Here is a 27,852-nt window from a genome sequence, read left to right as displayed (position 1 = left end):
CTGCACCTGTGTGATTTTCCAACATCTTTGAGACAGAGGGGAAGTGCTGAAACCTTTTGTTTTTCACTTGCTGAATGTACAATGACAGTTTTGCACTGAAAGCCTTGACAGCACTGATCATATCAGATATGTTTTTATCTTTGTCTTGTAACTGTAGGTTCAAGTGGTTAATTTTCTCAGTTACATCTGTCAAGAAAGCAAGATTAAGTAGCCACTCTGCATCAGATAATAGGGTGGTATCCTCCTCCCTCTTTTCCATAAAAGCCTTGATTTCACCCAGCAAGGGAAAAGTGAAAGTAATCCTTCACTGCATTGTAAATATCAACTCCCCTGGTTGTAGTTTTCAGTGGAAGTAAGGTTAAAAACTCTTCTTTGGCGGAAAAGTCATCAAACACCATTCGGATGAAAACAGCTAGCTGGGCTGTGTCACTGGAGTCAACAGACTCATCACACTGAATCGAAAACCATTTGCACCTGTTCATGTCGGTTTCCAGCTGTTTTACCGCAACCGCAGACAACGCAGACACTCTCCTTGCCACAGTATTTGCACCAAGTTGTACATCGGCAATAGCAGACAAAATTTCAGTCTTACTTTTGTGGTCCCTGAATAATGTTTCCGCCACCGTAGTCATGGCCTCTTTTACAATCCCACCGTCGGTGAAGGGCTTTTTGTGCTTCGTTAAGATTTGCGCCACTTTAAACGAGGCCCCTGTTGCTGCATTGGCCTTCTTCGTAGGTTTGGTGAACAAAGACTGTTGTCTTTGAAGGGTTGTTTGCAGCTCCTTTATCTTCTCTTTTCGTAGACTGCTATCCGCAGGAAAGTGTCGTGAAAAGTTGCTGTGGACCTTGGTGAAATGGCGCTCCACGTTACATCTTTTACCGGCCGACACACTTGCACCGCAGATTAGACACACACACACTCACTTGTCATTTACGTTCGTGAAACAAAAGTCTGTTTCCCACTCTTCATGAAAATAGTGTGTTTTTAGCCTCTTCTTAGAATGGGTACCTGCCATGGTCATGGTTGCTGCCCATCTCACATCATCACTGACTCATCAAGCTTGACAGCAGCGCAACTGTTTGACTGACAACTAATTGGCAAATGATCATTTTGTGTGATAAGGGGGCGGGATATCTATGAATTTGATTGGATATTATGTAAGTTGGTTTGCCAAGTGACTAATCAAATTTGACTACTCAAGTTTTCAAATTTATGTAGGATTCATTAACCCTTTGGCGAGCTACTTTGAAAGGGGTTGCGAGCTACCCGTAGCTCGCGAGCGACGTGTTGGAGACCCCTGGTGTAGGCTAAGGTTTCTGTCAACATTAACATCTTTGATTTTCTCTTTACTCTACCTCCAGACTCTACCTGGCTGCCATGTACTACAATGAAAATGCTGACTGACCACAAGCCCAAACAATAGAAGGTGAACCACTGTTCAAGGTCAATTTCCAAAGGCCATGAAGGGAGAATGCAGAGCTAAACCAGTTAAGACTGAGCCGACATTCTATAAGTGTTATATTATTTTATTTTTCAACCATTTTTTTGTACACATTGCATTAAGTATTGCACGTATAATGTTATGACAGTTCCACCAACAACAAAATACAGTAAAGAAAATGTCAGGAGGTAGTTAGAAACAGACTTTCAGTCATTGTTTTGTAAAAAAAACAACAAAAACGTGAAAAATGTAAACAAAATCTTTTGTGTTTTATCAAACAGCAAGTTTTAAAAATGTATTTATTTATTCACAGTGTAATCATTACTTTACTTTTTCTAGAGTTGTATATCTTAACTAGAAAAGTAATAATGTCAAGGATTCAGCTGAGGACCACTCACTGGACATATTTGGCTCAGCCTGATGGACAGCACAACATATGTATTTACTGGCTGAACAGATGTTCCACAAATGCAGCAGGAGTACATCTTTTAACAATGGTCAAACAGCCATAACATTATTATCATCAACAAATGAACAGTATAACTTAACTAAGGTAAATATGACACTTTGGCCTGAAATACAGTATGTCCTGGCATGCAAAATCAGGCACTGCGTTTTTCTCAAAGCACTCAACAGCCACTACACAGGTGATGTCACTTCAAAGAGGAGAAAAAAGCGGGAGTCTGTAATAGCCGCAAGCATAACATTGACTTCCATGGCAAATTTCAACCTCTGCAGCAACTGTGGCCGCCAAATGTTGGAGAAAAAAAGATTGTCCACAGACCGGCTGATAATGTTAAAGTCTATGAACCTAACAACCAACGACAGAACCAGCTGTAAGTTACCTTAGAGCTAATGTTAGCCTAATGGTAACGTATCTGGACACAGCTAAAATGCTTATCAATTTGCCCTTCACTGGCAACGTTAGCTAGTAGCAATTGAAAACACATAATGTACATAATTTCACATAAACAATATAATCTAAATAATTCCACTCATAAAAAATGTTTACCTTGTTAAACTTGATTCCACCTTTCCCTGGCAGCCAAAGACAGAAAGTTCTGGAGGAGCAAGTTAGCCGATGGACTTTTGGAGGAGAGCAGAGAGTGTAGCATAGCTCACACACACAACTTTCCCAGTGCTCAAGGAGGCGGAGCCGAGTGCAATGCTCTGATTGGACGGCAAAGATTCAAACTTTACAGTTTTTCTCAGTCGCTTTGGTACATTTCTCAGATCAGAATTGAAATTCTCAAAACTACTTGTTCAATCTTCACATCATTGTGTCACTTGTGCACATCAAAAAAGCAGTTTCTCATTTCTTTGAACAAGTTGCAAATGCTTTGGTTCATCATGCAAATGATTATGTACAATTCTCTGCTGTTTCCTACATCAATTGCTTATGTCATGTTGATCAAAATGTATTATAATGGGTCTCTGTGAATAGTCTCACCCCCCACAACATTTAGGCATTAGTTCATCGCATAAGTCTTTACATGCAACATGCACATGCATGTACATGTACATGCACTTTCTCTAACGAAGGCAAATGAGTGAAGCGATAGATCAACGAATGATCAACCAGTTTTCTGAAATAGCTCAAAGGTGCATCTCATGAACCATCAACTGGCAAGTATATATATAGCCGGAGCACAACACAATGTTACAATGTCTGACAATGGAAGGACAAGGAATTGGACGGGGTCAACAGCCAGAGAGAAGAAGAAGAGGAAGAGGAGTGAGGCTGCGTGGCGGAGGAGTTGGGAGGCAAAACAGAGGAAGAGGCAGAAGAGGCCGAGGACATATGCGTGTCCCTGATGAGATAAGAGCCACACTTGTAGACCACGTTCTCAATCATGGGCTTACAATGGCCGAGGCTGGTCGAAGGGTGCAGCCAGATGTTGGGAGAACAACTGTGTCCTCAATCATTCAGACTTTTCGTCGAGAGAGCAGGTATGTAATCTAACAATAGGAACTGTACTGTAATACTGTAGACTTTCTGTAATGCTTCATACAATATTACAGTATTCCACTTGCATTTTACAATATACAGTGAGTATATTTTATACAGTGACATTTTATCTTACTAGATTTTGTGTTTTGTATTACTATATTTTTTCCACATAGGACTTCAAGGCAACTTCACAGGGGTGGCAGAGGGCCCCTTTTCACACCTGAACAGGAGGAGGCTATTTGCACCATGGTTGTAGATAACAATGCCATAAGACTAAGGGAGATAAAGAGTGCCATTATAGAGGACAACAACATCTTTGAAAACATCCAAACAGTCAGCATCTCAACCATTGACAGGGTGCTGAAAAGACACCAAATGAATATGAAGCAGCTGTACACTGTTCCATTTGAAAGAAATGGTGAAAGAGAGAAGGAGCTGCGCTACCAGTATGTACAGGTAAAACACGTATGAGCATGCAGTAACTGTACCTCACAGTAAACAGTACAACATTGATATACATTACAGTAAGTGTGACCTTTACACATTTGCTATGGCTGTAGAAAAGAAGTTGCAATATGTGCTGTATACATTTGATGTAAATGTATCTTGTCCAAAATGAAAATGCATGTAATTCATAAAACTCATTCTGTGTCTTCTGGATATAGCGTATGATGGAACTGGAAGCAAGTGAACCACCGCACAACTTCATCTACATGGATGAGGCTGGCTTCAACCTAACGAAACGCAGAAGGCGTGGTCGAAATATCATCGGCCACAGAGCTACAGTTGATGTGCCGGGCCAACGGGGCGGGAACATAACCATGGGTGCTGCTATCTCTGAGAATGGTGTGCTAACGCATATTCCCATTATTGGGCCATACAATACAGAGCGTCTTGTCACCTTTTTAGACACTCTCTACAGGGATCTCATCCCTGAACAAGAGAGGGGTCAGATTGGAGATGACTTGCCAAAGTACGTGATAGTTTGGGACAATGTCAGTTTCCATCGCTCCAACATCATCAGGCAATGGTTTGCGACCCACAACAGGATGCTGATGGAGTTCCTCTCACCCTACTCCCCATTCCTTAACCCCATTGAGGAATTTTTCTCAGCATGGAGATGGAAAGTATATGATCGCCAGCCACATACACAGATGACCCTTCTGGCCGCCATGGATGCAGCGTGTGATGACATCACAGCAGATGCCTGCAGAGGCTGGATAAGACACTCTAAAAGATTCTTTCCACGCTGCATCGCAAGAGAAGATATTCGTTGTGATGTGGATGAGAATTTGTGGCCCAACAGACAGGAACGTCAGGAGGTGTAGGAAGACTGCACTGTAATTTCTACAGCGCTGCATGTACAGTTTTCCCTAAGGAGATTGTCCTATGTTCACATTTCTACTTTATTTTTGTTTTTTTTCTTTGTGCTATGCAGTGCTGTCTTTTTCCTTTCTGTATCACAATGACATGGTCTGTCAACAAATAAATAAAAACAGTAAAAGCGTAAATGTGAATCTTGTCCAGTCTCTTGCAATCAATCTCCCACATACACTAAGGTGTAACTAACAATTTACAATAATTGTCATCAAGACTTAAGCCATAGTTTACATCAGAACATCCCACCAGAGACACTGTTATATTGACAACACGACTAAGCAATTTGACTGTCTTATCCGTACACAATAACACAAGGACTTGTCATCTGATGGCAGATACATGTTCATTGACACAGATATTTACTTTTGAGAGATGAACTAAAGATTTTGAGTAAGAGACTGGCTTTTGCAGGTAATCCATGGTGTTTTGCTATTTGTACGAATTGTTTTGAGAAATTCACTTACTGTTTTGCAAATGTCGAGGATGATTCGAGAAATGAACCAAAGCGACTGAGAAAAACTGTAATATTTGAATAAGGCGCCTTTCTGTCCAGGGTGTGTACTCAAATTTAAAATGCATATATTTATTACAACCCATTTTCCAAACATTGACTTTACCTTAAAAGTATAATGGGGAAAAAATCTGAAAAATGTCAATGATAAAAACTATATTTTTATATAGTTTTTATAGAGTTTACCACTGCTTATACATGTTATACATTGACAAAAACACATTTATTCAACATTTTTGTTGTGAAAAATTCTGTAATTACACAAGATTTTTGTAAATAAAAAAAAAAAACTCAATAAAATTACAGAACAAATACTTCTTTTACTGTTAATTGTCAGTAATTTTATCTCATTGTATAATCTTTTTACAGTATTAAACTTGAATTTAACAGTTTAATCTCTTAAATAACAAAGAAATACTTGTGAAATTATGATGAATTTGCAAATGTATTTTAACAGTATTTTTATGTGAAAAAAACATGATTTTCTTTTTTAAAAATGGAAATTTTATGGTTATTCACAGTTACAGTGTTTTCATGTTATTTTACATTTGACATGTAAAATCACAGTCTAATTTTGTAATTTTATTATTATTTTCATGTATTAATACAGGAAAAGTGTGTAAAATATACAGTACAAATTCTGTTAATTACAGATTTTTTTTTTTTTTTTTAAACAGTGTAGGGGGACAAATAAAGTATCTCATGAATTTCCCCCAGGGGATAAACAAAGTATCTATCGATCTATCTGGATAAGAACTTAAGATAATGTCTAAATTGCTGCCAGATTTTTAGAGTGGTAAAAAACTACTGGACTGTCTGTATAATGTCTGATTTTCATTGGTAAGGAGGAGAATAGCAGAGCAGAGAGGGAACATGAGGTACAAATGCGTAAGGAGCCTGTCAGGGCTTTGAGGTAAGTAGGACCCAAATGCAGCCAACACATTGGGGACGGTGCAGACAGGTTTATTTGACACAAGATCCAGAGAGCAACAGAGAGACAACAGACCAAAACACAGGGAACCACAGGGGATGACAACAGATGAACCGACAATGACAAAGGGGAGCACAAACACTATATAGACAAAGGAAGCAAGGGTGATTGCACACAGGTGGAACACATTAGGGCGGGGCAGACAATCACCACACAAACAAGACCAAGACAGGAAGCAAAACACTGAGACACACAAGGAAACCTTATTACAAAATAAAACAGGAAGTGAGAAGGTCCAAAACAAAACTAACAAAAGGTGTCTGCCATAGCAAACCATGACAGAGCCAATAAAGAGTCTTATGGATATGAGCAGCCCAGTAGTAAAAACAAAAGATAGCCAATGCTATACCACCATTAAGTTTGCACTTAAGAAGTAGAGTTTTAGAAATTCTCTGGGCTTTCCCTCCCCATATAAAGGAGCTTATTGTTTTTAGAGAGTAATACAGGAATGTTTTGAAATAAAAAATAATAATTTTGGTACAATCGTGATATTTACAGCATTTACCCTGCCAATCATTGAAAGCGGCAAACTGCTCCATCTTTGGAGGTCAGTCTTGGAGATAAGGGCCTTAAAGTTAGCTGCAAAGAGACTAGGTCGTGTACAGGTAACTTTAATGCCAAGATAATTAAAGCCGGCCTTGCTAAATTTAAAGGGTAAATCCATATGTTGAAGATACAAAGCGGACGTATTAATAGGTTAACACTCGCTTTTTTGAGGGTTTAATTTATACCCAAAAAAAGAGCTAAAATTGTCCAAAATAGATAGAATAGCAGGTACACCAGAAGCAGGATCAGTTATGAACAATAACAAATCATCCGTGTAGAAAAGAAGTCCATGCACAATACCATTATGTACAACACCATTACACAAAGGAGACGACCTTAATTTAACAGAAAGCGATTCGATTGCCAGGTCAAACAATAGGGGGGAAAGTGGACAGCCTTGACACGTTCCACGTTATGGAAAAAATAATCAGAGCGATTATCATTAGGATGTACACTAGCTTGTGGAAATGTGTATAAGAGACAAATCCAGGAAACAAACTTATCATCGAACCCACATTTTTTCAACACTGCAAAAAGATACTCCCATTATACCCTGTGGAATGCTTTCTCAGCATCGAGGGAGATTGTAATCTCAGGGAAATCAGCATTGTTCTTAGAATATATCAAATCAAAAAGAGTCCGAGTATTAAAGAATATGTACCGCCCCTTAATGAATCCATTCTGTTCCTCCAATATTGTACATGGGAGCACCCTTTCCAAACGAGAAGCTAATAATTTTGCCAACACTTTAACATCCCCATTCAAAAGACAAAGGTCTATAGGAACCGCAGGGAGCAGGATCCTTGTCTTTTTTTAGAAGAAGAATTATAGATGCCTGGGTTAAGGTGGGAGGCAAAGTGCCACGTGCAAGTGATTCATTAAATATAGACAAAAGGATTGGGGCCAGCTTGTCATGAAATTTCTTATAAACTTCAACAGAGAAGCCGTCCGGGCCAGGAGCTTTATTTATTCAACCTCCAAATCAAGTCTCTGTTCAAATAATTTAGGGTTATTTGAATATTTTTTGGTCCAGTTGGAGTATTTTGAATGTCAGCTTGTGAAATCTAGCTTCATGTATTTTGTTTGAGTGTGCTGAAAAGGAAATTATCTGCCCTCTAAGATATGCCTTTAGTGACTCCTATATTAAGGAAGAGGAGGTAGAATCGTTTTGATTCAAAGTGAGAAAATTGTCAATAGAATTTGAGATAAACTTACAGAAGTCACTATTAGATAGGTGGTCGAATATCCAAAAAGGAGGATTTCTGATATTAGAGGAAAATTTCTGGAGCTCGTTTCTAAGGTTATGTAACCTCTGTTTCCACGGTGGAAAGTTTACATAGATTAGTCAACTATGATCACATGATCAGATGTTAAACTGACTTTATGAAAAGTTTGATTATAATGAGTATATGATGTAGCATCAGAAAAACATCCAGCTCAGTGATATTAGACCATACCATGGAGAGTGTAATTATTTCTAGCATTAAGCAGCAGGTGAATGAACACAAGTAGTTTGTGTTTTGAATGATTTCATTTACTAACTTGTGTCAAACAAATGAAGCCACATTGGAAACTGTCACGGGTTGTTGAGGTAAGTTGGACCCAAATGCAGCCAACACATGGGAGACGGTGCAGGCAGGTTTATTTAACAAAACGCGAACGTGACATGAACAGACATGAACAAACCCTGAACTAAACAGACATGAAAAGATCGTGGCTACAACAACAGCGAAAAACAACAGACAAACCAACACAGACAAAGGGGAGCACAAAGACTATATAGACACAGGAGGCAAGGTGATTGCACACAGGTGAAACACATTAGGGCGGGGCAGACAATTACTACACAGAAACGAGACCAAGACAAGAAGCAAAACAAAGACACACAAGGAAACCAATACAAAATAAAACAGGAAGTGCAAAAGTCCAAAACAAAACTAACAAAAAGTGTCTGCCATGGCAAAACATGACAGAAACATCCATGCATCCACCAGCATGTGTCTGTGTGTGTGTGTGTGTGTGTGTGTGTGTGTGTGTGTGTGTGTGTGTGTGTCTGTCAGGATCATTTATTGGGCTTGTTCATATGCAATTGAGCTTAAATTGGTTTATTACAAAGAGACACAGCAATTTGGTGCCATAAAGTGAAGAGAGAGGCAGAGGGAGGCTGTCGTTACAGCCACAGTCAATGCAGGGAGATGGAAGAAATCACACAGGCCACCATTCAATTATCCTTCACAAAACAATTAATAATTCTCTCATTGTTTGTACTTTGCAGTGAAACATAAGCATGCACGCTAACACATGCACATATAGTAAAGGCATCAGTGTAATGTTCAAGCTTCCTGCTGTCAGCCATTACTGGCCTAATGAGAAAGGCCATGAGAAAATTAACATAATGAACCAGACTCCAGGCTTTGTGCATACAATCACACACAATCACACACAGTCACACACATTGACACAAATCTGTGACATTCAAAGAGGAAAAACAAACTCCAACACATACACTGAAGGCCACACACACACTCAGCACAGTACAGTGTGTCATGCTTAGCCAACAGTTTTCAAAATGATCTTCTCTACTGTACTCATGGGATCAAGCTAAACATTAACACACACACACACACACACACACACACAGGCTAACAGCTTGAGTGTGTTGGTGCATTTTGCGTTTGCTGTTATCCAAATGGCACCATAGGGTAGTTGTGCAAATTTGTATGCCTCAATATACAAGTATTTGTTTTATGCGAAATAAGCGCACACACAAGTGCATTTTGTTTAAGATTTCAGTCATTCTGACTCCAGCCTACACAAGGGTAAAATATTCATTATATGGCTTGGCTTCTCTCTCTCTCTCTCTTTTACAGATGTAATCACACAGAAACATGCACTACAGAGTTTGTTTCTCTCAGATTATCACAACATTTAACATATTTTGCAGCTATTACTGCACATTGACCTTTCTCCCCACATAGATAGGACAGTTTCTGAAGATCAGGGAGGTGGATACACTCAGTATATATACAGTGTATATGATTTATTTTTTCAAAGAAAACTTCTCTCAAATTCTTATATATGTCACAACATAATAGGAAGTGAGATTCTGTCTCAACTTTCTTACTTCTTTTATGACAAAGTGAACACAGCTTGGCCTCCCTGGGAAGCCCGTTCTGTGTCCACTCAGTCTCAGTCAGGTACTCCACCATGCCACCATGTACTCTCTGTCAAATAGAATTCTAATTTACTTTGTGATTTAGTTTCATTGCACTATTTGATATAATTTTCTTTTTGTTTTGAGATGATTTAGTTGGGCCAGATTGTTTTGGTTGTGTGTGGGCAGAGCTTCAGTAGCAGCTGGCAGAGGGGACTCTGATCTTTGTTCAAGTGGTGGCACTGAAGGGCTTTGTACTGGTAGGAGTGGGGGTCGCTAGATTGGAGGTGTTTATATATTTAAGGGCTCGCTTCTTTTCAATTTTATTTATTAAAGCATATTGACCAAATTCTGCCCTGCATGCATTATTGTGAACTCAAAGTACGTTTTTGCACAGTTCTGCATGCAGGGCTTTTAGCAGGTGTTTTTCCCATTTTTTCGAGGTCTTGGCTGGTAAGTGGACCCCACATTTCACTACCATATAACATTATTGGCTCTATTACTGAATTTAGAATTTTGAGCCAGGTCCTAATTGGAAGGTCAATCAGTATTTTTCTTTTGATGGTTTTGCTTTCTCCTTCAGCTCACTCACAGCCATACCAAAATGTCCAGTGGAACTGATATTCAAGCTTAAATATGTATAATGTTTTGGAATTTTTTGTAATTTCTATATTTCCAAATGTGAATTTATTTTTCTGAGTTCTTTTTTGGAAAGTCAATATTTTGGCCTTTTTCATATTTACAGTTAGGGCCCATTTTAGACTGAACTCGTTGAGGACGTCCAGGCTCTGCTGTAAGCCCTCTCTGGAGGGAGACTGGAGAACCAGGTCGTCAGCAAACATCCGAATTTTGACCTCTGTGTCCTGCTGAGTCACACCAGGAGCTGTGGATTTTTGCAGTTGTTCTGCAAATGTATTTATATATACAGTATGTCAAAAAAGGGTTGGGCCCACAGTACTGCCTGAAATAAGTGGTTCTTTTGTTTCCAATTTTAATTGTATATCTGTTATTCAAATACATTGATTTAATTAGATAATAGGTTTTACCCCCTATGACACTCTCTAATAATTGATAAAAGAGTCCTTCATGCCAAATACAATCAAAAGCCTTTTTGAAATCTACAAAAATGAATATTTGTATTTTTTTAAAGTATATTTTTTGGGGCTTTTTATGCCTTTAATGGACAGCACAGTGGAGAGTGACAGGAAACGGGGAGGCAGAGAGAGGGGGAATGACATGCAGTGAAAGGCCGTCCGATGCGGGATTCGAACCGGGGCCAACTGCAGCGAGGACTGTAGCCTCTACACATGGGGCGCCTGCTTAAACCACTACGCTACACGACAACCCATATTTGTATTTTTAATTTGGTGCACATGTGTGTTAATGAGAGTGGTGTAGGTGAAGATATGGTCCGATGTTCGATGGTTAGACATGAATCCAATCTGACTTTTATGCAGGACATTGTGCTCTATATGGGAGTTGATGATGCTGCAGAGCAGCTTGCCCATACAGCTGCTGACACATATCCCTGTGTAATTGTGAGGGTCAAATTAGTCTCCACTTTTAAATATAGGTGTAATAAACCATTATTCCAACTCTCAGGAAAGTATCCCACACTCAGAATTAGGTTGAATAATTTTAGAATAGCCAATTGGAATTTTTCTGTGCTGTATTTCAGCATTTCATTTGGTATCCCGTCAGACCCACATGCTTTTTTGCTTTTGAGGGTCTTCAGTTTTATTTTCAAATCATTCATAGTAATGGGGAAATCTCGGGGGTTCTGGTTTTCTTTGAATTCAATTCCATGTTTAGCAGTTTTTCAAATATTTGTTTGGTTTCTAAGACAGTTCCTGGTGGTGTTGGCCCAAATAAGGTGTGAAAATATTAAGTCTATATGTCTCCATCCTGCATGACCAGCTCCTCAGACAGACAGAGTGCCACTGGTCCCAGAAGGAGTTAAACTCTATACTCTCTTCAAGTAGGGATAGCTGTTTCTCAGTATGGTTTATCTTTTCTGATTGTATTTTTATATGTCTTGAGTGCCTCACAATATTGAAGGCGTATATGATTGTTTGTAGGATCTCTGTGTTTCAGGTTAGATAATTTTCTAAGTTGTTTTTTCAGGTTTTCACATTCTTTGTCAAACCAGTGGTTATTTTTTGTTGTTTTTCTTTAGTTTGTACGTAGTTTCAATTTAGCTTTATTTGCTCTTCTATTGAAGATGTAATTTATAATTTGGACAGCCTTACATATGCCTTCAGTAGTGGAAGGGTAGGGGTATTCTATAAACTCCTCTAGTAATAATTGAATCTCCTTACTATTGCTTGACTCTTGGTGTTGCTCAGTGCTGTCTGGGGTCCATCTGAATGTCCTGGGTATGTTAACAGCTTGCTGGGTTTTGTGTGTGTGATACTGCTGTGTTTGAGGAAGAGAGTGATTTTGTTGTGGTCTGATAAAGGGGTTTGGGGTTTGACTGTGAATGTACTGAAAGAGAAGGGGTCCATGTCTGTGATCATGTAATCTACAGGGCTGCTGCCACGAGTTGAACAATAAGTGAACCTTCCCAAAAAGTCCCCTCATACCCGACCACTTTACAATATACAGACTGAGGCTTCTGCAGAGTTGTAACAGCTCCCTCCCATTACTGTTCATCACAGTGTCAAAGTTGTTTTATAGGAGGCAGATGTAGGTTAACAGTAGGAGCTTGCTGGGTGTTAAAACTGTCTCCTTGACTACTGGTGACTTAAGGTTGTGCATCAGTGCAGGTGTTGAAATCACTACAGATTATTATATTTCCCTGTCCCTGGTAATGACATATCTGTGACTCAAGGCAGGGAAATATGTCATCAGAGAAGTAAGGGGACTCAGATGGGGAATGTAAAGATATATAGATATAGATATATATCCTTCTGTGTAGGGATACGATCTCTTTTTACTTTCAGCCAAATATAGTTTTTTTTCGATTTTGAGAATTTGTAGTGAATTGTGTAAATTTGATTTGTACCATTAGATTAGATTAGATTAATTTTATTAATCCCACAACTGGGAAATTCATTTACCACAGCAGGAAAATAAAAATCTATAGAATAAACATCTATGGAAATACGTCGTGTGGCGTAGTGGTCTAAGCAGGCGCCCCATGTGTAGAGGCTACAGTCCTCGCTGCAGTTGGCCCCGGTTCGAGTCCCGCATCGGACAGCCTTTACTGCATGTCATTCCCCCTCTCTCTGCCTCCCCATTTCCTGTCTCTCTCCACTATCCTGTCCAATAAAGGCACAAAAGCCCCAAAAAATATACTTTAAACATCTATGGAAATATACAACAAAAATATACCAAATATACACCAATAAATACAATATACACAATACACACGATATGTACATATAATGGCACCTGAGTCTTTGCCTTGACTCACAGTAAATAATTTCTGGGAAGTGGCAATAATCTCTCTGTAGTTTGGAGGGCAGTGCGTGGGTATATCAGCTCTACACCGTGTTTCTGATAAGATTATGATATCATTATCATTCATTCTATTTACAAAATCAGAGGTTTTACTCTTCAGAGCAAAGACGGAGGAATAAAGACCTTGGACATTCCAACAGCTTATTTTTGAAAGGAACTCATATAGTGATATTATTGATGTTAATTATCTAATGCATTGATATTTTCTTATCAAATTAGTATTTGTTTAATTTGAATGATGATTTGAATTGTAAAACAGTAAGGGATTTTTTTTTAAATATAAATAAATATGTGGAAAAAATGAAAAATTGAGATTGATGTTATTGTAAGAACATGAAATTGTATTTGGGAGTCCAACCAATAGGATGTATGACTGATGTTATATATAGCTTATTAGTAGTCCACTGCACAGACTGTGTAGCATCTAATTGATCTCCTCCAGCTTTGAGACATGTTGGGGGTGCAGGCTGAGGAGCTGGTCTGACCAGAGTAGTAGTTCATCTGCTGTTGAGGGATGGGGGCTCTACTGACAGGAGGGGCTCTCTGGGTAGGGCAAGGGCAGCATCCTTGAGAGTTTTGGCAAATACTCTGACTTGTCGAGGTGCAACACGTCATATAAATGCGAGGTGCCGATGTTGGTATGTGTGCCAGGTTGGGGAGGCTGGAGCAGTTCAGGGTGATCTCCATGTTAATGTCATGTATGACATGAGGTGGGGTGTCTGTACGGGGCAGGAGAGTGGCGATCACCACCCTTGATTCTGGAAACACTCTGCAGGCTCTCTCTGCCACCTTAGTGACTGCCCGGGCTGTGTTTCGGCGCAGGGAGTGCAGGTCATTTGTGCCAGTGTGGACGATCTGGGGACAGCCAAGGGAGTCTCGTTGTAGCAGCTCCAGTGTTCCTACAGTGCTTGGACACATTACAGGGAAGAGGCGTCTGGGTTCCACATACTTCACAATGGAGTCCATAAGTAGCACCACCTCTGGCTTGGCTGCTACAGTGGGTGAAGGTGTAGAGGAGTCAGCCTGGCCAGCAGGGAGGGGATCTGTGTCTGAGAAAGTGGCTGTGGGAGAGGGTGTTTGGCCATCTCTAACAAAGGCTGAGGTGTCAGGGGTGGGGGTGGTGTTGGGAGGCTGTGTCTGTGGGATAGGGGTGGGGGTAGAGAGCTGTGTATATGAGCCAGCCGTATGGATATGGGCTGAGGAATGGCAGTGTGGAGTGCAGGGGCTCTTGTCCTGTACCTGGCTATTCACATGTTCCAGCTGTTTCCTGAGGGTCCTCTCTCTGCTCTCTGTGTCCTCCCTCATCTTGGCCATCTTGGCCCACAGACTGGTGTTTGCCTTTTGGAGGGTGTAGGTGATCTGTCTGAGAACATCAATGCTCTTTTGATGGTCTTCTTTTGTCTGTTGGAGCTGTTCTCTCAGTTACTGGATGTTGTTGAGGTCTGTGAGCCTGGTCAGTATCAGCTCTCTGAACTCAGTGAAGACAGGCTTTCCCTCAGTTTCTCAGTCAGGGTTGTCTATCTATTGTTATATCATACCCTGTATCAACACACTACCCAAGTGATTGTAGTTTCTACAACAAAATTCAGTTTTGCACTCTCATAAAAGCAGCAGGCACAAGATTAAAAATACAGACTGACACAAGACAAAAACTAGATAAAACAACAACACACTAGGTAAAACAACAACATACCGTGGTCCAGCTGGAATTGCAGTAGGAGGACCCTCTTTCACCCTGTCATCATCATCTGCCTCCTTATCACTCCCTGCCTCTGTCCCTCTTTCTGAATCTCAATCCTCATCTTCATCTCTCACATTCATTTCTTCTTTTTCCTCTTCTCCTTCACTTATTTCTTCATCTCTTTGTTCTGTGGTTTTTTCCTGCTCTGACCCTCCTGGCCTCTCCAGCATACTATCTTTTTTCTCTCCTTCTCTTCATCCTGTCCTCAGCATTTTATTGCCAAAAAACACATGCACACAAGCAGTTATGTTCAGACTACTTAATCCCATTGTATTTGTTATTTTCCCAGTTTGACAGTGAAAGATGTAACCTGGTTTAATTTGCTCAGCCTCGTTGCTGTGATATGTGAGAGTAAGTGGATTCTATAATTCTGCTTAGCTAATCAAATTAAAATGATCGATCTCCTAGACCTGTCACTGTCAGTTGTAACTTAACGCCCCTGAAACAGCGACCCTCTGTTAAATGTTATGGATTCAAACATGTCAGTTTTTAATATTTTGTATCAAGCTCTTCTTGTCTTTACTAAAATCAAACAGATGCTTGGAGCACCTCAGTCGCTCCACTCTTTACCAGGCTGCAGGCAGACTTGCTGTGTGTGAACGCCACTGTGCGCATTTGATGCAGAGCTGTGGCTAAGTATTTTAGGGGCATAAGATTACATTTACAATTATTCACTTCTGGTCAATTTATTGTTTGTTTCAATGATTTGAGAAGCTTGTGGACATAGTGGTGGTTTTTTTTTTTTACAAGTACAGTTTTAAGAACACAAAAGTTAGGGGAGCAGCTGCCCCCCCCTTCCCCCTGTAGATCCACCCCTGCAGTGAACAAAGAGTAGCGTGGTCAGCTCAAAACCTAATCTCAAGAGTGTTGCATTGGTAGTTACAATCCTGTCAGCCCAATCAGAAAGGTAGAGGGGCGGGATGTAATGGCCATAGATGGAAGCCATGGGCTTAAGGTGACAATAACGATACTCAGGTTAGCCAGAAGTGTACAGCTGCAGAGAGTAATTCAGTCCAATACTTTGGTGGATGCAGAGTTTACTGACGAGTAACAGACTTTGAAAAGTATGTTTGTGTATGTACTGCTTTGACATGATGTAGTGGTTTAAAAGGGAGATGCTAAGCATTATTCGCGCATTAGCACGCTAGCAGAATTTGCATTTATTTTCAATGTGGTAGCAGCTAATGTGACTGTGTGTTGCTAGTATTTGCTAATGTTACCAGCTAGTTTAAGCTTTCACAGACTCAGTATTAGAAGTAAATGAGCTTGTGAATGAATTAAAGGAGACTAAGAGAAATGTTTATGTACACAGTGGACCAGGAAATACTCTTTGGACCTAGTGGATGAGTAAAAGTCTCCCATTCAACTATCACTCCATTAGGACTGTTGTCGGCAGTCTAATTTCATTGACTGGTCGCCTTGTTAACCATCACCCTGCTCTTCACCTTTCGTTCATGCTGCAGATGAGAACTGATGGATTTGTGAGTAAAAACCAAAAAGGGGGAACAAGCTTTTATTTTCTTTGCTTGCAGTACCAAGTGAACCGGCCGTTTGTTTTCAACGACTCAGGCCTGCAACGGTTTTGATTTTTTTGGTTTACAGGACACAATTTTATTTTTGGTTGAAAACTTGAGTGTCTGCTAGTGTGTGTGTGCCCGTGCAAAGTTGGTATTTGAAAAAAAGGTCATAGCTGAAATCTGAAATTAAAGGGCAACTTGATAAGATTGACCTGAACTGAAAACTTTTGGAAAGTGTTATATTGAAAAGGGAAGCATCTTTAAGTGTTTTGAGACATATTTTGTGTGCATTTTATATTTTATTTATATACATTTTATTTAACTTAGAATACTGTCTTTGTGTCATATTTGCATTTCTTTAAAGTATTAACATTTCATTAATGTAATTATGCATTTATGTATTTATGTGTTTTGAGTTAAAAAGGGAATATCAAGACAATAGAAAAAAATTAATTCTTAATGGGATTTAAAATCAATATTTCATATTTTTCCTTTTAAGCGGAGGCAACACCATTAAATTAAAATTCATGAATAAGTTTAAGAGGGATAAAAACAATTACATTTCTCTCCTGTTACACAGGCTAGCACAGTCAGCTATAAATAAAAGTACCCAGGGCCCCGCCCATATACAGTAGCTACGTGGGAGGGTGTTACATTTACACTGAATAGAAGGAGCAGCAACAGGAAGCAGTTTTCAGTGTAAAAGCTGTGATATCCCCTCTGTACTGTGTGTGGTAGAAATTCCTGTGAGCTGAAGAAAAGATGTCCACCAGGAGTCAAGGTTCAGAAGAAGTGAGCTTGATGAGCAAATGAAGAGCAATACAAAGTCAACATGTAGTGCTACACCAGTTCCTGAAGTTGTCTGCCTGCAGTTTATATATTCCTAGGTATCACATGGTTTCAACACATTTCTGTACCTTACCCAAATAAAGCCAGTCTATAGTCTTCACCTATATGTGTGAAGACTGTACTGGTCACTGAACCTGAACATGGTCACATGTCTCACTGACCTCCTGCTATCTGTGTCAGATGTTTGCCTCACTCCACTCATCCTAGTCTGGAATTGGATTTGGACAGTTCTCTCTGAGTTCTGCCTTTCCCTTCATCCTTATCTTTAAAACCTTGGTTTCCATAGCTACAGACGATAGTAGTGGCTCCATCTGGACACTATCAGTCATAGCAAAAGCTAAACAAACAGTGAACAATTGTCTCACACTATGAGGCTTTTATGACCTGTACTTCTTGGAGTGTTAGTGTGGGCTTACAAAATAAGAGAAGCCCCAACTATCACTTTCAAACAAGCCATCAGAACTTATGTAACTCTGTGATGTCATCGCTCTCAGCTACACCACAAGCCCCGCCAACCTGGACCCAACATGCAACCTTCTAGAATTTGTTTTTTGGATTACTTTTATCTTGCTGTTTGCTGTTTTAATGTTTATGAAACACATTAGTGTGGGGCAGACAATCAACAAATAGTGAGACAAGACAAAGACAGGAAGTAAAACATCAAGACACAAGGAAAGTAACTACAAAATAAAACAGGAAATGGCCAAAATAATACACATAACACAAAAGCTCAAAACATAAAATTTCCGGCATGGCAACCCATGACAGTAAGGGGTTTATGTCTGGGCAGAGACAGTGATTGTGTGCTTAGTTCAACTTGTTGTATGAATTAATGTTGTAGATTCTTGTCGCTAGAGTTATTGTTTGTGTTGTGATTGATGGACCACCAAGTCCTTTGCGTCATATTTTGAGGAGTGATTAGACTTGCTGTTTGTAACTGTTCACCGCTCTAGAAGAGTTGTGTGCCCCGTTTCGGGGCCTCTTGTGTGAACCACCGCTGGTAGAAAGCAAGACGCTCAGTCCATGACGAATCAGACAACGCGCATACCGCCTCCTGGCCATACGCCCACTCTCTGTGGTCCTAGCGTCTGCCGCTCACCTCTCACAGTCACCCGACTCCGCCTAGAGTCGCCTTTCCTCTCCTTCTCCTTTCTAGCTCTCCACCAACACACACATTCAGACCTCCACATACACACTAGACATCCTCCAACACTAGACATGGGTGATGAGGATTTTGAGTTGGGTGAGCACAAAGCCCCAGCCACTAGTCGGCGCTGCTGGTTGTCTAGCCAAGACAAGCCATGTCCACCATTTTGGTTCACAGGGTGTGACCCCCTACAAAGTCACGTCCACAATATTGGGTCTCACGTCCACTAGTGTTGTGCCAATTCACACTTAAAGAGGACTAGTTCAAAGCTCAGTTCATACAGATGAAATTGAAGTAGTTCATGTTCATAGTTCTTTTTTTTTTAAATTTTCGAACTAAGTTCAAAGTTCCAAAAATGAACTATTCATTTGTTTAGTTTTTTTTTAATGAATACACAACACTGACATCCGCCGTCGTCTCCTGCCAAGCACAAACCCAGCCTTTCAGGAGGTCAACTATTTTAGGTTAACTACTAAGGTCATTAGACTGCAACCTGGTTTGGTTATTGTTACCATAATATTAACTAATATTAATTTGTTTAATAATAATAACTTAGAATTTCTTAGTTAATAACTTATCATTTTTAGACAAAATAATAATCATATTTAATAACCAAACACATCCATGACGTCATTCATGAGACTGTTGCGAGAGTACAGGCCCAGCATTCATTGCAATATCAGGGGATTTTAACCATGTCACTCTCACCACTCACCTGACTGGCTTCACTCAGAATGTTGACTGAGTGAAGCCAGTCACAAAACCAGCCACAAAGGAAAATAAGACACTTGATCACTTGATTCACGAGACTGTTGCAAGAGTACAATCCCAGCACCCTGACACATTTATTGCAATATTGGGATTTTAACCATGTCACTCTCACCTCTCACCTGACTGGCTTTACTCAGTAGGTTGACTGTCCCACAAGGGAAAATAAGACACTGGATCTGTTGTATGCAAACGTCAAGGAGGCCTACACTACTTCAGTTCAACCACCACTTAGTAGATCAGATCATAATCTGGTTTTTCTTCAGCCTTCTTACAAGCCCTGTGTACTGAGGCAGGCTGCAACCACCCGCTCATTCAGGAAGTGGACCCCGGAGGCCAGTGAGTCTCTAAAGGACTGTTTTAAGTGCACAGATTGGAGTGTTCTGTTCGAGTCACAGGAAAATGATAACAAGGACCCTGACCTTGATAGATTGGTTGAATGTACCACAGACTACATTAACTTCTGTATGGACACTGTAATACTAGCAAGGACTGTACACTGCTCTTCAAACAACAAACCCTGGATCACCAGTAACACCCTCCTCAACTAGACAAATGAGGCCTTCAGGGATGGAGACAGGGAGAAGCTCAGGTGTGTGCAACTGAAGAGGAGATTAAAGCAGGCGAAGGAGGACTACAAAAAAAAGTAGAGAGGAAGCTCCAGCACATCAACACCAGAGAAGTGTGGAAGGGGATGAGGACCAACACTGGCTTTAAAGAGAAAAACAGCCAGGCAACATCACGTGATGAGGACAAGGCCAATGAGTTCAACCTTTTCTCCAACAGGTGTGACACAGCCTCACCTGTTCTCTCTCCCACTGCTTCAGCTGCAGCTTCTCCTACGGCATCTCCTTCACAACCTGACACTGCAGCTGCAACTCCCTCCACACTGGGGTCAAGTTTCCTGTCCTTTACAACAGGGGAGATGAGGGCAGAGCTCAATAGGCTACGTCCTGGAAAGGCAACAGGCCTGGATGGTGTGTGTCCGAGGCTGTTAAAGGACTGTGCAGCCCAGCTGGCTGAGCCTCTCCAGAGGATCTTTAACTTACGCCTTCAAGCAGGGAGGGTCCCGGTCCTGTGGAAGACATCATGACTTGTTCCGGTACCTAAAGTAGGATGAGCGACTGAGAAAAATGACTACAGCCTGGTGGCCCTCACATCACTCATCATGAAGACCAGGAGGAGTTGCTGCTTCTCCACCTTCTGAAGCCATAGGTTGAACATGCACTAGAACACATACAGTTCCCCTACAAAGAAATTATTGGAGTGGATGATGTCCTTTACAGCGGAGGAGGTGAGGGTGGAGCTCAAGAGGCTATGTCCTGGAAAAGCAACTGGCCCGGGTGGTGAAATAGAAGAAAATAGAAAATATAAGATTGCACATTAGGCAAGTTTACGTATAAACTCGCACATTAGTTACATTACACCATGACCATAAAACATTAAATGAAACAACATATAAACGTAATGGCACTAATAATGACAGACAGGAATAATACAAGTGTGGATTTCATATTACATCCTTCAAAACCTGAAATTAATCATAATACTAGTGGTTAACTCATCAAACAACATACTAAACATTCCCTAAAGCTAATAGTCTTTAAATGTGGATTACACAGCAGTTCTTCAACTGTAATAGTAGTAATATTAACATTCTGGATGTCATGTTGTGTATGTTACCTTGTGTGAAGGATGCTGACAGTGTGGTCACATAAAAGAAATTGTTGTAAAGTCTACATGTTACATTTCAACCATTTGATAGGATAGAAGTTTGGGATTGACCTATTACATAGAAACATCTCATGAGTAACAGAACAGTTACATATTTAATTTTATATTCTTCCTCAGATCTGTGTCTGTGATGAGAGTTCTGCTGCTCACTTCTCAGGATTGGAATGTGGGTTGTAGTTTATGACTCTTATCTAGAGAGGGACAGAGGAAGGGAGTTTGGCTTGTGTGTGTGTGTGTGTTTCTATTCATACATGGTACAGAGAGGCCAGGATTCACACCTTAGTGACAATCAGTCATTTGTGTTACTTTTCCTATATAAGAAACAATGGAATATCAATATGCAGGGTCTTATTGTTACAAACTGGATTTTTTGCCTATGCTTTCCAGTTTGCCTGGTGTCCTTTCGTTGATCCTCTGGAGCTGACTCTTTGACCCTTGGTCTGGTTGAGTGTCTCTCTGACATGCTAACGGCATGGTCTGTTTGTGAGAGAAGAGTCCTTTGTCTCTTGTTTCCTATCAATTTGATAGTTTGATGGTGGGAAGACTAACAAAGTGTCAAGTTTGGGTCCATAATTCTGCACGTCCTTACAATGAACATCTTTTATGGCTTGTGACTGATGCCAGACAGGACTGGCTATTTGGCCATTTTTTCATCTTAAATAACTGAACTGGAAAAATATTGTATTGTAATTTGTTTAATCTATGAACATTATCATGGGATCATATTCCAAAGAGTCTGTGAAAAATCACTGTCCATTCAGGAGAATGTATTGTTTTTCTTCAGGAGAAAAACTTTGTGAAAAATGATCTACAGATGATACATGCACATACACAGTAAAGAGAAAAAAGACACAGGGACTTATGTTTCTTTATATGTACAGTTGACATTTATATCACTAATACAAAACCACTGTGGTACAGTTCATTTATAAAACTAAACCATAACAACAACAACATAAATAGTTCAGAATTCTGATCAGTAAAAATATCTTGGTCCCCTTCCTGCGTCAGGGTGGAGGCCAAGGCAGAGTGTCTGCTGATGGAGGTGGAGAATTTAAGGATGTTCTATTGCTTTCACATCTGTCCACTGTTAGACTGGAGAGTTAACCAGGCCCAGCTCTGCACAAACAAATGAACTCTTCAGTCCAACACACAGCGTATCCAAACCCCCCCTCCTGTTGAATACATGGGTCGTCCTGAGGGAGCCTGGGAGTATTAAACCTGCAGAGTTTTACTGGCCTGGGCGTTAGTGACAGTTTCATTATCTCATTATGGGTCTAAATGCTGCTTTAGAGGTTCTTCCCCCTGACTGAATACAGCCCTGAGGGAATTACTGGACATACAGTACACACTTTGGATCTGAGGGAGTGAAAATTACAATACTGTAAAATACTGAATATCAGCATAAACACTGCATAAAATCATATCTGCACATAACACATCCAAACAGAACAGAACAACTGAACTTTGGATGTATTTCCAGCCCCTGCTGTTTGGAGTACTGGTCTGTGTGGTTTAGTTCTGGATGTAGACCCTGTTGACCCTGTGGTAGGCAGAAAAGGAAGCTTCCAATTCAACAGTATTGGATCACCAGTCAAGCTATAATGTCTATACAATTTAAACCTTCAATGCATCAAGGAACGACATTCAACTTTAAATCTCTTCCTCTTTTAGCACAACATTGCTGGATTCTGGCTTATGAATATTCAGGTTTTAGTTCAGTCCCTGTTCAGACCTGGACCAGACAGAGACACAGGCATGCTGGGAACACACTACATTATGAAGTGATCAGACTCAAGAGTTACAAGCCTTTTTTATCTAGTTTACATTTCCCTCAAACACTACAGTACATGAAGGAAGCACAAATGTAGACAGAATTCTGATGTCATATTCAGACAAGAGTGCGACATTTAATCACTTTACAACTTATTCATTAGTAGAAGTTATAAACAGACACAGTGACACATTAAAGGAAACAGCTAAGAATGAGTGTAGAAACAGGATGACAGTGTCTCCATCCACAGACGTCACAGGGGTCATTGAGGGTATGATGAGGATGAGAATTAGGGATGCCCGATTGATCAGCCACTGATCGCACAAAAATTGGATCGTGGCATCCCTAATGAAGATGATTTAAATCATATGCTGTGACCTTCAGTCACCTGATCTCAGTCCAGTTGAACTGTGTGAGATGTTGGACAGCTGTTGTTAGACAGCGCTCACCACCATCATCATCAAAACATGAGGAAATATGTTTATGAAGAATGGTTCATCCTCCAGTTGTGTTCAGAGACTTGGAGCAGTGAAGCTGTTCTGGAGGATCAACACCTGACTGAGACACTTCATGTTGTTTGGTCTTTAATTTGTCTCCGGTCTGTCTGTTTGGTGCCATGCCATGTTGTGTGTTGGTTTATTATTGTCAGATTAGTTACTTTTTATGTGAAAGCCTATAAAGCATATAACACAAATACAGCCTCAGTCTTGAGTTGGGTTCAAGTCTGAAATTTGGTGAGTTTGGGTCTCAGTTAGAACTGTAGTTCTGCATAAAGTTTATCTCTGTCCATTTGCCATCTGAACACACCCCTAACTACCCATGATGCGACATTAACCATACTTGCTATGGAGAAGGGCTGACATGAAAAAAATCATATGGCAATTATTTTGACAGATATTGAGATGAGTCATGATTTCAATGATGATGTAATTTTTGTTGGGTCTTGTACCAAACAAACATGTTCCTTACATGTGGAGAATATTGGCGTCTCTGTAGCACCAGATTCATGGTCTGTTGTGATACATTTTAGACAAATTGCAGACCAATTGCAGCTGCTGTGATTTGGATTTTGTTCTTGGCCATATTGAGATTTCAATAATATTTTGATTAATTATTCAGCTCTACTATGGAGCAAAGTGAAGCGGAGTGTGATGGGTGAGTTACAGAAAATTCCTGTTCCACACACATTGTGGTGTAATGAGGCTGGTTGCTGTTAAGTGTGCTCCCAGTGATGGAAGTGAACTTTAATTGCATCAGAAAAGGACTTTGAATCTTCGGTATTCAAGAGGAAAATACTCACATTACAAATTACAAATACTGGTTAAAACGTGGCCGACTGTTTTAGTCACATTAGTTGCTAAAGTGATAAAAACACTTTGGAGCTGAGAGGGACATAACAGTCCCTTTCCTCACAGCTGTCAGTCATGTTTCAAGTATTAATACTAGTGATGGAGCTGAGGGGCGGAGCCTTCTGTGAATACAGTAGCACAGTTCAGACCAGAAAGCTATGATGTTTGTGATGTATATGAGGTAAGAATGACTGAGTACACTGATAGGATGATGTGTGTCAGCCTCTGTTCCTGTGGTTTGGCGGAAGTTTGTTCATTGTTAACGTCAACGCCGTCCTATTTTTTGTGTGTCTGAATATGCAAATATCTATGTCTATCTATGTGTGAGAGCATGGGAATGTCTGTGTGTGTTCTATGTGAAGGTGTGTGCTCATTATATTGTTGCTGGTTCAAAACTTTGTCACCTGAAAATAATACATAAGCTTTTATTTGATGAAGCTTTCTTTGTTTTTTTTTTTGTTTTTTTAACGATACACTGATTATTGATCATTAACATGGTCATTAATTAGTTACAATTCATCCCAAAATTTTAGATTGGTTTGGATTGGATTGGTGTTGGTTGAACAGAAGACAAAACAAAACAATGTTTTTCCTCCGGAGTAAAAACATTCACCTTCTATCACCTCCTATATCAAAAAACAATGTTTACAAGTGCTCAGAGGCTGCTTGTGTGTGTGTGTGTGTGTGTGTGTGTGTGTGTGTGTGTGTGTGTGTGTGTGTGTGTGTGTGTGTGTGTCATGGGATCTGGAGCTGCAGTTCCTCCTCCTCCTCATCCATGTCGCTGGTTGGACCATCTGGATTTTCAGGACTGAACCGGGTCGACCGCATCTTCCCAAACAGACCCGGACTCTGCTGCTGTCGTCGCAGTCTGGGAGAGAGAGGGCGGGTGGGGGTATAAATGTATGTTAGTGTGATACACAGTTACACACACACAAACAGCAAGAGAAAGTTTATGGAGGTACCCACTTGGTGTTGTAATGAATGCCATGTCAGAAGCTGTGAGGACAGGTACACTGGCACAGTGGTGCTTTGTGCTAAGTTGCACCAAATGATAACGCTAGCATGCTGATATTTAGCTGGCATGTTCACTGTGGTCACCATCCTAGTTTCGCGTGTTAGCATGCTAATGTCTGTTAATCAGCACTACAGATAAAGAACAGCTGAGGCTGGTGGGAATGACATTAGTATTAAAGGTATGTCTGCCCTGTTGATGGTGATGGATGAAAAGTTATGGGATCATCTGATAAATGTGAAGATATCTCACTTGAAGTGAAAATGTTCACCTGCTGTAGACCATATAAAAAGTCAGGGGATCATCACAGTCATCAGAATTCCTCCTCTGGGGACCACTAATATTTTGTATATTTCACATGCACCAAATTGAGCAACAAAAAGCAGCTTTAAAATATAACTAAAGTATCTGGATCAAGTCAGTCAGCAGTTTTGACAACACTTGTATTCATGAATTTTACCAGTTGCAAACATCTGCTGGAAACTCAGATTCATTGTGTAACAGATTCTGTCCTGAGTATCTCATCAATGAGGGGAATTGACTGGTGCAGATACAATCAAGACATGCACAGATCAGTACTGGATCCTGTTCAGCATCAGTCAAGTATACTACCTGACTACAGCTGAAACCACTGACAATTTATAAGGAAAAGTGAAAACACCAGAGAAGAGCTGATTTCAACAAGTGAAATCTCATTTCACTCTGAGCTGTGTTCACGTCCAACTGATTTAAATTGACTATTGAGTGAAGCCAGGTCTATTATGAAACTTATCTGACTAAATGTTAGGGTACTCGGATGGTTTGAGGCACCAAGGCTTCAGGTGAAGTGAATTTAAATCCACCTCTTTGATTCCTCACTGTCTGAACACACATCCATGATTACACCCCTCAGCTCTAAAGCAGTGCGTGAAGAAAGGTGTCAAGCTGACCAAAAACTGATTGAACTTAACATGAACTTAACCATCTCACAGGGAAAATCATGTATCACACTGTCTCACCTCTGCACACATAGACAATTGCTATGGAATGCCATCTAAATCAAATTTAAATAAATAAATAAATAAATACAGGTATGACATAAATAAATAGTTTTTTTATTTTAGAAATTAAATTTTTATATTTCAGGGGACTTTTATTTTTTCCATCTGTTATATTCAAATGAGGAGGTGTGGTTATCTCAAAGATTCAGACCAAAGCAACAGCAACACAACAGAACTGAATCACACATTGATCAAGCTCATTGAAAGCTTCTGTGGTACTGTCATCATAAATAATAATGTAATTTTATTCCTTTATTTATTCATTTATATTTATTTATTTATTGACTCACTTGTATGTTTATGTACATGTATTTATATATTTCTACATTTATAACCTAATTTATTTATTTCAGGATTTGTTTCATAGCTGTATTTATTTATTTATGTATTATTATTTATGTATTTATTTAATATTGTTTTAGATATGGTTGCTGGACATCTGGCTTCTTGGAAGATACAAAAATGCAGACTGTTCACATAAGAGACCAAGACCATGGTTTAAGTATATAATAGTCTATAATATACAATATACAGTATACAATATACATAAATAAATACATAAATTAAATGCATTACTTTTATACAGTTATCAGACAGTTGATGTTACAAATACATCTCTTGAATAAACTGTGTGAACTTCCAGTTAGCAACCAAGCTAACAAACCTTTTAACTGAGTTAGCCAGCTTACCTTCAAACTTTGCTGAAGAAGACTATGTGATGTAGTCAAAAGCCCTAAGAAAAGCTAGTGTGAGCCTTGTGTTGTACTCAAGCAATTTAGCATAACACTTCCTTTAGGTTGGGGAGTTCTATAGTGAGATATAGAAATGGTCAAATCATGGCAGAGAAGTCCCAGGAGTCCCAAATGAAACTCAAACTTTCCTTTTGACCTCCTTGTTTGCTAAACAGCCACGTCTTTCAAATGTTCAAACTTCACCAACCCTACACACACGTACTTCTATCTCTGTGAGGACACTCATTGATATAATGCATTCCCTAGACCCTTACCCTAACCTCAACCATCTCAACTAAATGCCTGACCTCAAACCTGATCCTGAACCTAACTTAAACCTAAACCTAGTTCTAACCTGAGCCCTAAAACTTAAAACCAGGCCCCCCTCGACACACACACACATACACACACACACACACACACACACACACACACACACACACACACACACACACACACACACACAGTCTGGAAAAAAAATCCAGAATTAAAGAAAAGCTAAATCTATACCCTCTACAAGAACACACACAGATTTGTGTCAGTCTCTGGAGTTGTTGCCATGCCGACACGCCTGTCACTCCCCCACAGAGCCGAGCAACGACAGAGCTCTCTGTTACTATGGTGACCTGTGACTGGGAGCTTGGCGATTGGCTGCCAGGCGCAAGAGCAGCGATGTGGAGAAAATGGAGAGAATGCATAAGGAGAGGCAGAGAGCAAGGGGCAGAGGACTGTGCAAAGCTGATATAGTGTGAG

At 40.1% G+C, this 27,852-nt stretch overlaps 1 protein-coding gene across 2 annotated transcripts in view; it reads right to left on the bottom strand.

The window, feature by feature from the left end:
- Nucleotides 1–22,043: 22,043 nt before the first annotated feature.
- Nucleotides 22,044–27,852, bottom strand: part of ccdc102a (coiled-coil domain containing 102A) — a 106,976-nt gene continuing 101,167 nt past the window's right edge. For both annotated transcript variants that reach the window (XM_056371849.1, XM_056371859.1), the window contains exon 10: nt 22,044–25,184. In XM_056371849.1, coding sequence (XP_056227824.1) covers nt 25,052–25,184 — 133 coding nt within the window. In that variant the 3' untranslated portion in view covers nt 22,044–25,051. The remainder of the gene's footprint in view (nt 25,185–27,852) is intronic.

Source organism: Seriola aureovittata, chromosome 1 (assembly GCF_021018895.1).
Source record: "Seriola aureovittata isolate HTS-2021-v1 ecotype China chromosome 1, ASM2101889v1, whole genome shotgun sequence".
Taxonomy (NCBI): Eukaryota; Metazoa; Chordata; class Actinopteri; order Carangiformes; family Carangidae; genus Seriola; species Seriola aureovittata.
Note: the sequence above shows the minus strand (reverse complement) of the source record. Positions and strands in the feature narration are given on the sequence as shown.